Source organism: Mauremys mutica, chromosome 6 (genome assembly GCF_020497125.1).
Source record: "Mauremys mutica isolate MM-2020 ecotype Southern chromosome 6, ASM2049712v1, whole genome shotgun sequence".
Lineage (NCBI taxonomy): Eukaryota > Metazoa > Chordata > Testudines > Geoemydidae > Mauremys > Mauremys mutica.
In genome coordinates this window covers 102739798-102752453 of record NC_059077.1, presented here as the reverse complement: position 1 = coordinate 102752453, position 12656 = coordinate 102739798, and the positions used below count along the sequence as shown (strand labels likewise).

Genomic DNA, 12656 nt, shown 5'->3' with positions numbered 1-12656 from the left:
TTAAATATTTAAAAATTACCACTTTGATATTCCTAACTATGATCTAAAGTTTTAGTAATATTAATAAAAATATAAACAAAGTATATTAGTTCAAAGATGTCAGTTACCTAAAAAACAAACCTTAATAAAGAGATTGAACTATTACACCACTAGTATTTCACTAGTTAACTCATAACTCAGAAGTGTCTTTTTTTTAATTATTAAAATTTCTTATTAAATGAAGTTACACTTTTCACAGGAAAACAATGCATATGGATTACTATGATATTCCACATGAAAAGAGTGATGTGACCATTCAAAAAAAAATTAACCATAATTGTCAATGTTAAAAAGGCTGAATACTGTTTCAAATCAATGCAGTTGAGACACATGGACTTCTGCGTTCTGTTCAGATTATCTGAAAATACATAATAATAGGACGAAGTACAGTCCAAAAATCAGTAAGCCTGAGTTAGTTTAAACTGCACACTGTTGAAGTCATGTGGTTTGTACAAAGTGCCAGCACACAACAGTTGCTATCTCTTGAGATCTGTAAACTTCCTAGTAGTGCAATAGATGAATTTTTCCACACACACAGCTCTCCCCTACCCACTCTTGAGAAAGCTCAGTCTACACCCTCCCTTCCCTCTTTCTCTCTCTCCCCTCCCCCCCCCCTTTCCCCCAAACAGACAGGACACAGTCTGGCGATTCAGGGACTCACATAGGCCAGACTTCCTTCTGTGCAGCCCTTTGGGTAGAACTGCTAATCCTTCTTATTAATTAAAGAGATAATGGTGGTTAACCAGAAAGCAGTATTAATGCTAACTATCTAGGAAACTTCAACAGAAATTATTTAGCCTTTTTGTTGATTTCCTGGTAACAGAATTGTGCAGCTGAAATTCTAACATCTTGATGTTTTAAGAACTTAGAAATTTAGGAGTGTCTGAACTATATCAGACTAAGAGGGACTGTATCTTTTTGCTGCACTCATACTTAATTATTAAGTTTAAAGCGCCTTCCCTGAACTCCTGATTTAGATTAGTACCTGGGGTTAAAGCTCTCCAATTATATCACTCTTACATCATGAGAAAGAGAAGAGTGTAAGCATAAGGTAATATAACTTTTGTGAGAAATACACTGTGATAGGAACAGGCACATAAAAAACCACTTCAAAATGCTTAATGCATCTACTATTATTTTAGTCTTTTAGACTTCCAAAACATTTCTCAAGGTGCACTGTGCTTCATTCAGTATACAATGGCATATAAAGGTTGTATTTTATTTATGTTAAAAAAATTAACAAAGACAACATGAGGATTAAGAATTCTACAGATGAGAAACATCACTGTAGATATTTTATGATTTAGAAAAACAGCAATGCAAATTTTAAAATCATCTGTTGTAGGATTAAGTAAAACATCTACAAGAGGAAAGGATTTATATTATCTGAGGTTCTACTGCAGCAAACAAGTACAGCAGCTTTCATTCAGTGATTGTCAAAAACTTTCCAATGTGCCCACTGCAATGCGGATGCCAACCAACGAATCAAAGGCATTCAGCAACTAGACAAAGAGGGTCTGATGCCAACCTCGGTGCCACTGGCAACCATTATTGGCATCAAGCACATTGTCTGCCTTCCCCCTCCTCCTCCTGGCACTTGACAAACAAAATGGCGGTTCTTGTAGCAACGAAACACAGCATAAGCGCTGCACTGATTGAATCAAATACCACCAAATGATTTTATGGACTGAGATGTAGTTCATACCAAACGATACATGCTGTCTATCGGATAACAAAAAAAATCTAGTTTTGTCAACAGAAATGGTAATCAGGGCATTTACTAATTTATTTATTTTTTAAATCAGAAAAAATTGATATATCAAACAGTCAGAACACCAGAGAAATATGTTTTTTAAAAGAATTATTTTTATGCTAAGCATTTTAATGACCTAGGTATAGAGCATAATGTAAACTTTAGTTTTTTCCCCAAAACCACTAAAAGCAGCAATATTGAAACCCGTGTCAAACCCCTTCTAATTTTTTTTACATTCTGCAACAGAAGAGGATGCTAATAAGAGACGGGGGAGAAAAGAGCTGAACGTTGAGAGAGGAGCAAAAAGGAGAACCAGATAAAGTTGGTCAATGACAAAACTTGATAGGCTGGGTCTTTATTTCTTCCTTCAAAAGCAACATCGAATACAAGAAGTAGAAACCCCTTTTATAAAGGACCAAAAGGATATTGACATTTCTAGATCTGGAAATTGTCAATATATTGTAACATTACTCCACACTGCAATGCGGATGCCAACCAACAAATCACAGGCATCCTAGGCTAAACAAAGAAGGTCTGATGCCAATCCTGGTGCCACTGGCAACCATCATTGGCACTCTAACTATTCTTCCTCATGTTTTCTCCTAGTCATTTTTAAAAAAAAACAACCTCTATTTTGTTTCACTTACTTGTTATTTTTTCATATTTCTTTCAGGAATTGTTTTTATTTCTATACTTAATGTATATGACATAATTAAGTAGGTTTTCATATACCAAAAAAGAAATAAAAAGTCATGTGCTAGATAAGCATGAAGTCAATGAAACTGCTGTATCTTTACAAAACCTGACATCCTTAATCAATTACACTGCAATTCGCCATAACTGAACTACTCTTGATAAAGAAGAGAAAGATTAAAAGCTTGACAAAAGAAAAAAATACAAAGTTAACTTAACATGACATCTTCAAAAGTAGAGAGCCACCACATGTTAACAAGAGATTTACTGCAACGCAGTGAGATACAAATTAGATGCACAGTTTACAATAAACAAAGGGTCTACCAATGGTGACTTGATACAAATAAGTTAATCAACTTTATCTTCCAGTATATTTTCTTAGTAGCTCCTGGTATCTTTGGAAATATATAATGTTAGCGTACGGTTATCTTATTCACGTCTATTTGACACTTCTTAAAATAACGTATTTTGTCAATTCATTCAAACCAATCATCCAGTAACGCCCCCCACCCACCCTGATTCCCCATTTCAAGTTAAAGTTTGCCACCAACTTAAAAATTGACAAAGTTTAAGAGATTATACCGACCCTACGTTTCCTTGGTTCCAGAGTTGCTTGAACCATTTTGTTTCCTCCTGTAGTCTTGACTTTCAGAAAGATATATTTTACAGACAGGTAAAATGTGTTAGTATTAAGGCTATGTCTTACAATATGTATTTCCATAATGTCACTTCCTGAACTTTTTGCACTAAAGAAATTTAGAGTTATAACATATAATTAAGATGTTTTGTTTGAAGCTACCACAGACAGTAAACAAACACTTTTCTTTTTGTTTTCCTGGATCAGTTTTGCCAGATTTTGCAACCACATCAAATCACTGCAAAGCAACCAAATGTTGTATATACACTGTATACTCATGAGAGAGAGAAAAAGGCTATCAAAAACAAGCAGAACCAACTACCGAATTATATTTTTTCATTATGAATAATTCAGCAAAACTCACTGTATTTAATTTGCTTTACTTAAATTATATGATCATAACACACAATTTGGGGAATTAAATATGAATTCTAGAATAGAGGTTCATTAAAAATGTATTGTTGTATGTGTTCTTCTATAGAATTAATACAATAAATAGTATGTAAAATCTATAGCCAAATGAAGGTAGGTGCCATTTTACTTTTGTTACTAATAAAAACCATTCAGTTAATTTCTCAGTTAAATCCCCTAGTTATATACAACGCATCAGATAACTGTCTGCCATCTGCCTTTCTGCAGGCCATTTCTGCCCACCACCAGGCCAAGTTATGAAATGGCCCACCATCTGTGGCAGTTCAAACTTTACCCAGTTTGGATTTACAGCTAAAAAAGAAATGCTTTATTAATGTGGATAATCAGTAATATAAAGACTTCTAGAGGATGGTATAATTACAAGAGAATTAAAAAAAAAGACCTATAAGAAAGCGTGCATTTCACGGGTTTCAGAAATATGAAAACATGTATCTACTTGGATCCATTTATGATTCAGATGACCTGCAAATGAATACTATTATCAATGAATTATATACATAAATTTTGAGAAGCAAAATACTTTTTCTGAATCATCTGTAGAGCATTATGAACAGCTGGTTTCCTTTTAGTCCTAAGTTTAACTGTCTCTTTTTTTTTTCTTAAGTGTACCTACTATTTTCCATATTTAAACAATTCTTAAGTAAAAGTATGTGTATCAGTGTACTATGAAAATATTATTTTGATGGAAAAGTTTGGGCAAATCTGCATCATGCATCTTTGAAAAGTAAAATTAATATCGATAATATGAAGTGGTTCATACAATCAAAGAGTAGTTATTAAAACATGATCAAACGCAAACATTGCATGCTATAATTCTGACTACATAACAACAATATTTACTGGGGCTATGTCAAGGTTTCTTTGCTAAATCCTTTTTTATGTTTCATTTTTGCAACAGTTGAGGAAGTTTGTAGTTGCTCTTCAGAGCAATAACAGATTGATCAATATAAGACAAGTCATTGAACACAACTAATTAAAAGAAAATGTAAATATTTATATTTTGTATGTATGTTTCTGTGCAAGTACACACATATGCATATGTCATTAATGATGCAACAGATCTATAAAATATTCATATTTTCTGGAGTACTAACTGCAAAAATATCCAACATATTGTCAGTTTTTGACAAAAATGAACGTCAAAGGAACTCAAATATTCCTTGTTTCTTTTGCAAGAAAAACCAGCATGTATGTCATATGCATGTGTCAAGTACATATGTTTGTTGGAGTGAACATGTATCTGTGTATACGTATACATGCTGACTTATAAATGTGTACATACCCAAGTTTTGTATATACACCACAGAAAAATGTGTCATTGGAAGTCTTCCCTTAAAAGAAAAAAAGCTGCTTGGAACCAGTGTTTGACATACTAACATAGAAACACAACAATCTGCTTCCTACCTTGCTCCTGCACGTAGTATGCCAAAAACAAATCAAGCTCCTTGACTGATACTGTTATGTGATGTGGCTGGACGCAAAGTGCTGGATTTGTGCAATGTGGGGATTTCATGAGTCGCTCTCCATCCGTACTTTCCAAGGGGATGCCTTTGAACAGGATCACCATGACTAGATCCAGACGCCAGACTTTGTCAGCCTGTCGCAGGCAATCGATTCTCCTAATCTTACCCTTCTGGTCAGGATTGGACAATACACAGCATGGGTGCTTCTTCCCAGTAACAGTGAGCACAAAATCCTCCCGGTACTCTTGGCGGATATCTTTGCGCAGTTTGGCGAGGAGCCTGGATGCCCACTTCTGTTTAATTTCAGGCTTTTCACTAAGTAGCTCATCCTTGACTGCTCTTTCCTCATCCTTTGACATTCGCTTCTCATGTTTTTTAAAGTACTTGCGTTTTCGAGCCTGAAGGTTGAACCAAGTATAAGCGATTGCACGGACATGTGGTAGAAGTGCCTCAATGAACGGGTGAAATTCATCCTGTTGAAAGAAAAGGTGCGGGGGAGAAAGAAGAAAACTCAAAGTCAGTTTGTTCTCATAATAAAGGCAATAGAGAGATAAGTTTCCGAACATTCTGAAGTGAAAACCAAGATGAAGAAAATATAGACTTAACATTTACAACAATTTCTGCACAACACCCCTTTATGTAATTACTACAACTGTCAGACAAGAGACAGAAGTATCCTGAGCATCACATTTTCCCCACATTTCATCCTCTGAAAGAAACACGTGAAGGCTTTATTTTGTATGCCCTTCCATTCACAATGCTATACAGACTACATCATTTAAAAGAGATGCGATCAAGATGTTTTGTTTCTAACATTTAAAAATTTGACTGATCGGCTAATGCCAAGCAGTACCATTTTACAAAGAGGACACAATACGATTTTAAAAATTCTGAGCAGAAATGTTCAGAACGCAGGAGCGAATGCCACAGTTCATTTCTCTTCTCTGTGGCACAGAAACACAAAGCATATACATGCTCAGTGTAATGCCACACAGTTCCCGCTTCTGGAGCATGCTCTCAGCAAGAGACTGCTGGTGGCACAAAGAGCATGCGCCATTAAACTTGATCCATTTTCTTATCAATCGTCCAACATTCCAACACTGAAACAGCACCATTCCAGTGGTGGTAACTAGAGAAACCAGTATACGGTAAGGGAAGGTGGGCAAAAGACACAGCATGTAAAAATCCTGAACAGACGCTTCTGTACTTAGAGCTCTGCATGCCTCCCTCCCATTCCCCCCCTACACACACACACACACACACCTAGTAAAATAGAAATTTATGAAGTTGAGAACAAAATTACATTAATGTTTGTCCAGAAGCTCTACTATCGGATTTGAAGCCCCACAGAGTTAGTTAATTTGTTAACTGATCACATGAGTGTGGCAATTATTCTAAACCCCTTAAAAATCAATCTGAGATGTACAATGAAAAATGGCAACTTGGCACAAACTTTGCATTCTTTGTGTTTCTGCATGCTGTGGCAGGGTGACATTAGGAGTATACCACTGGTCAAACACCGCTTTTGTGAAATCCACACCATTTATTTACATTTTTTAAATATCCTTCCTAGCATGTGGCTTTACCTGCAGGTTCATATCTTCTACCTAGTTGCAGTGTGGAATGCATTAAAGGGGGTAAAGCATAAATGTAATGTAATGTACAAGCATATCATTCATTCATTTTGCCTGTTTTAAGTAGCATCCTCCATACTTGTTCGTGCCCAAACAGGACTTTCCCCAAAGTACTGTCTACCTCTGTGAACAAATATGAATGTAATTATTCCACTAATTTAAAATGGCCAAAACCCACTACCAAACATTACTATGTTTTGGTTTTGAAGGAAGAGATTGGGGCGGGGGATCTCGCTATTTTTTTATTTTGTATGTGTTTCTGTTTTTAAGCACTATGCAGTGGTTATGCATCACATTGAATGATGGAATACAATCATACCACAACTTCGCTTTCTTCATGTGATTATACACAAGAATAGAGCATATAAACTAATATTTTCGTTACACTGATAGAAATGGAATGACATATTTAATCAGTGGGATGATTAACTCGATTAGGTAAAAATGACGAAAGTATAACTAATGGCTTTATAATTATACAGAATTCACAATATTTTCTTGGCGACCTATTGGACTTCAGACTGAGATTTTAGTATTAAAAACTTCAAATTGAAAAGCAATTTCAGAGTATTCTGAATGTTAAAATCATGTATGATTTGATTTTTCATCCCTAATTGCCCCTCCTTCCAAAAAAAAAAAAAAGTTGTGAGCACAGTTGCACATATGGCCAAACATTACCTTCACAAGAAAAAAAATCTGAACCAAAATTGAACAGTAAAGGATGCAAATGGTTTTATTACAGTGTGAAACATAAAGGCAATGATTAAACTGTTCAGTAGTTTCCAGCAGAGATTTGAACATTTCAGATACGATACTGGCACACAAAACTAGGCCAGGCAAAGAGTTAAACCACAATCTGTTCTTTGTGTGGGAAGGCAGTAGTGCACTGAGCAACCACAGCCCACGATAAGACTTCCCTATCGCCATATACTTTCTGATGCCATGCTTTTTCCTCTCATTAGAATTACTACAGAAAGTTTATTTTTTCTCCTCAGAAAGTTATCTTAAAGAAAGTCATTTAATAGCATTTTGATTTTAACATATGTAGCAAAAAGGTTTAACATATAACATTTCTAATTCATTTTATTACAGATTTTGAAACCTGTAACTTCCAGGGGGGAGGGGATTAGAGTGGGGGGAGTCCTTTTGTCCCAAATACTAAAATTTCCTTTACATTTAAAGTAGGCTGCAGTGCTTATAGTTTAAAATACATAAAATATTGTATATCGAGCAGTTTGGGGGGGGTGTTAATAAGGACATTATGAACTTTTTTGGTTTGACTTTACTTTTAGGTACTATATTGAATATTAACAATGACATCCAATAGTATCCAAAACCATAAGTCATTTTATATACTTACATTTCAGATCTGACGCTCTAATAGTTTAATTTTTCTCTATACAAAGAGAAATTTTTTTTTTTTATTAGGACCAGGGTTTTGTTTTACAATATCATCAAATACTGTAACTATAAAATATATGTTCAAGAAAAATACAAAGTAGAAAAGCAGCAAGTTATGTCCTGCTGTAAAGCAGTATTATCAAATATCTTTGAGAGATTCATTGTGCATCTGGATTCCTTTCAAATGAAACATTACTTGACAAGAAGTGCCCCATAAAAATGATCCTAAATGGAGATTTGCTATTAATCATACACATTCTCTGCTCAGCCTCCTAAAAAGCCATCTACTAAATTTGATTTTTTTTCCCTAACATTGGTAGAGGCAATATTGAAAAAATTATTTTATGTGGCACTTACCCATGTGAATCATAACTGCTCTTGCAATAAAGTGATTTATGAAGGTAAGATTTTCAAGTGTCGTAACAAATGGTTCAGGTGAACCATTATGCACCAACAATTTAAACTAACATGGAGGTTATTCTGAAATATGTATATAGCTTGCAAATACATGAACAAATACCTACACTGTAATCACAATATAATGCTGACAGATAGGCCAGGTTCCTTTTTTAGAGTAGTTTAGAAGAGAAATGTATTTCCCTTCTCCTTCCCCCTCACCTTACCTCTTCCTAAATTTCATATCAATCTATCTACATTCAGATTAGAGAACTATGATACAGACAATGAGGCAAAAGTCTAGCAATTACACATAGAAAATCTTGCATTCACAATTTCATTGCATGGATTTTTATTATTTTCCCTATAACTAAACAATATTTTCTAGCAATATAAAAATAAACCGTGTTAAATATATCACAAGAGCCTGAGCATTTAAAGGCATGCGGTAACTGTAACCTATCATGTCTCGGTCAAGAGAGATAAATTGGAGTTTATATTCATTCCAACACAGGAGGAGAGAGTGGGGGAAATACATTGTATGTGATGTCTGTATACTAACATACAGGTATTTTGTATCCATTGAACTGGCGATGGGAAACGTTCCCAATTGCCAAGTATTGGCTTAACAAACCTACTTTTAGATCTACTCTTAAAAGAGGCTACAATGCGATAGTCTCACAAACTGAACTACAACTTTTGTAAAGCGCTATTTTGATCTGCGCTTACAAGTTTTAACAGAATGTTTTGTGATGAGCACACAGCATTAGAGTCAAAATATGTCCAGACCATCATACAAATAGCAAGTACAGTAGAAATTAAAATCTTTGTATCCAGGTTTTTCCAAACTGCTAATCAGAACTTCATATCAGAGTCAGTGATATTCTACTTTTAAAAAAAATAAAGAGAAGACAAAGCAAGTAAACCTAACCTTCAAATTGGAGGCAAGAGGAGAGGAATTAGTAAATAAATTTCAGTCATTTCAAATAGAGGAGAGAAACTTTTACAAATAAAGAAAATGAGAACTGCTACAGTTGTATTCCCAATGTATATTACTAAATTTGCCTACTTAAATAGTCATATGATACAGCATGATTGGAAAGTGCTATGTTTTATAAACAAGTTCTTAATACATCAGTGCACGATAATGCTCTTATTTATGCTTACATCAATCCCATAAATTAAGTTTTATAAACATATAAATAGTGACATTTTAATATAGATTTGAAAAAAAGATGTAAACCAAACACATAAAAAAAAGTCATAAGACCTGGAAATAGCAAAAGACCTTATCCGCTATATTACAGGTGGGAATGCGAATTTGCCCTACTACTTTAATATAATGTAAAAACTATTTTATTTGTATTAGTCTTAGATGTACACTCATGTACAGAAGACCCATTAACTTGTCAATTTTTTTTTAGAGGACAGTTGATGGGGGTGGGGGGTGGGGTAAATCTACTAAACATGGATTACACCAGAAGTAATTCCTAGGTGCGTACCTGTAAACATATATGCATATCTTCAATACATAGTGTAATCTATATGTTATGATATAATTATTTATATTTAAACTACAAAAAAACTTAATACTCTTTTCCAGTTTAGTTGACGTTTACTTGCTGAAAATATCCATATCTAAGTCAATCACACATAGATGCCAAACAAAATATAAACAATAAAAAATGTGTCAGCCAAAAAGCTACAGGACTGTATCCAATCAATGAATAAGCCTTATCTTTGTTTTCATCTTCATTCACAATTTCTGAATGCTTCAGTCCTTTTAAATCACGTTTTTAATTGTCAAATAATTGAAATCATAATTATTTGTCCTCTGTACAAATATAACTGCATTAATATTAGATTTACACTAATATAACACTAGATTTATGTTCTCACTTTTCTTTAGTTATTTGTTGCACCAATGTGGACACAAGCAGCTATCAGTTAATCAGTTTACATCACATCCTCCTAAGGCAGACTTTTACTAAAAACTGCTGAAAACTATCCCATAGCTTTAGAGTTAGTTTACTCTTTGGAATATGTTCTAGCACCAATACATGTATTTCTTGTTAAAATGATTATAAATATACTCTGCGGTAACTTCTGATGTGTTACTTTCTACTGTTTAAAATAATAGTTTCAAAAGAACTGTAGATCCGTATTCTGTTTCCTTCACCATATTTTAAATATCTTCATAAAACCCTGGATTTTCCAGAATCTACTCTCTATATCTCCCCTACTTGAAACAATATTGCACAGTTGGTCCAAAATTTCTCCAAACATATAATCTTGGATGCAGCATAGACAATTATTGCTTGTTTTTCTTATAAGGGCCAAAAAGTCAGTTACCACCAAAGGATGACAATAACTATAAGTGCAATTTATATAAAAGATAATTTTTGCTTTTGAAGTTGCATGCTAATTTATAAAATTATAAAACACCAAAATTAAACAAGAAAAATGTTATGTCCCTAGACAGTCAAATAAAAATTATATCCTGTACTTTGGTCATTCTCACTCTAATCAACCTCATACTGTTGGCAGACTATAGATTATTAATTCAGCGTGGAACAGTATTACTTTTACATCAGTCAATGTTAAATTAAAAATAACACTTTTCTTCTTCAACCCTTATATTTGACATTGAGTGAGTAAACAGGAGAGCAAAAAAAGACAGCAGATCAATATTCTCTAGTCTAATCAGAACTTTTCAAACCCGCTTTTTAATTATATTAATTTATATTGTTTTTTACCTTTGCAACAATTTAGCAGTATTTATCTAGGGATGGTGCTTTCAACGAATCTCCCCCAAAACAATGGCCTTGTACAGTTTGTTCTCTGCTGTTCTATTTTGCAACAGGAGTTTGGACCCTGACAAGCAGCTATAATTATGCTTTAAGCCGTTACTACTATTAGCATGACTCATTGAGAACCATATTATATGTGGCTTTATATAGATAATAAAAAATATAAAATATAAAATCAAAATGCATCTGTACCTGAGTGAGACAGATGGGAGAATACATCATGACTTCGCTTTGAGAACACACTTCCCGGAGAGCCCCTAAGAAAAGCCTCAAAAGGGAATAATTTCATCTATTCATTTTAGACATCTGAGAACTCAAGGAAGATGAGATCTATCAGGACGGGATTTTGCCCTGGATCACCACAACTTCACAGCAAACCCCAGTCCTCCTTAAATAGCCAAAGATTCAAGTTCACTCCGTGTGCTAGATTTCCCGGGGTGAAATCCAATCTACACTTTTAACCCTCTTGTTGTCGGCGGCGCAGGAGTCTCGCTTTTGCTGCTTCTGCTGCTGCTGGTTTTCGGATGAAGGGTTTTTTCGGGGGTGGGGGAGGTGGACGGGAGGGTTTTTGTTGTTTGCTTTTTTAAGATGTTGGTGGCGGCGGCGGTGGTTGCACTGTCACCACGCTACCAAAGTTCAAGGTTACAGCCCGGAGCGGAGCAGGAAAGTCCCGAAGTAATCGCAGGCGAAACTTTGCAAGGAAGAGACCATGTGCGTATGTGAGAGAGTGAGTGAGAGTGTGAGTCCCCCAAGGCTGGGAAATGCTTCGCAGCGCGCAATCTCCGGGCTTCTCTCGCAGCAGCCTGTGCCTCTCTCTGCCTATCCACTCCCTCCCTCTCTCTCTCTCTAATGTGGGCAATGTTAAGAGGCTGCTTTCCAAACGCCCACTATAATAAAAATGATCTCTTGAAAATTCAAAACGATAAATCTCTCCCTCTCTCCCTCCCCATTTGCTCCCTCTCTCGCTTGCTGCAAAACTTGGAAGTTGGAAAATCCACCGGTTACACCCTGGGGACCCCCTTCCAGTTCGCTTCCCCAAATGAGACTTGAGGATTGTTTTTAATTATTTAATTACACAATCATCGCTTACACTCCTCCTCCTCCTGCAAACACATTCCTTTTTTTCCACCAGATCTTCACCACCCCCCTCCTCCTCCTCCTCTTCATCAATCATCTACCACTGTAGAAGAATCCAGCACGTTTTACAAACATGCCTAATGTTCCCCTCCCTTCTGGTGAAAGAAGGTTTTTTTGGGGGGGGAAGAGGGGGAGTTGGTACAGCGATTATGGCAGCAGCTATTTCAGAGCACTGGCAGTAATAAACCCACTTCCCCCTGCTTGTCCTGGGAAGTGCCCAGTGGAAAATTCCCTCACAGGGAGACAGAAAGGGGCTGGGGC

The 12656-nt window shown here is 35.5% G+C and overlaps 1 protein-coding gene across 4 annotated transcripts in view; it reads right to left on the bottom strand.

Annotated features, from left to right (window-relative positions):
* NFIB (nuclear factor I B) overlaps nt 1-12251 on the bottom strand; it is a 210435-nt gene extending 198184 nt beyond the window's left edge. Inside the window, exons 1-2 of one of the 4 annotated variants that reach the window (XM_045020590.1) lie at nt 11451-12251; nt 4959-5490 (exon numbers count right to left, since the gene is read on the bottom strand). In XM_045020590.1, coding sequence (XP_044876525.1) covers nt 4959-5490; nt 11451-11480 — 562 coding nt within the window. In that variant the 5' untranslated portion in view covers nt 11481-12251. The remainder of the gene's footprint in view (nt 1-4958; nt 5491-11450) is intronic. The other 3 variants (XM_045020587.1, XM_045020588.1, XM_045020589.1) reach the window with 3 other exon arrangements.
* Between the last annotated feature and the right edge of the window lie 405 nt (nt 12252-12656).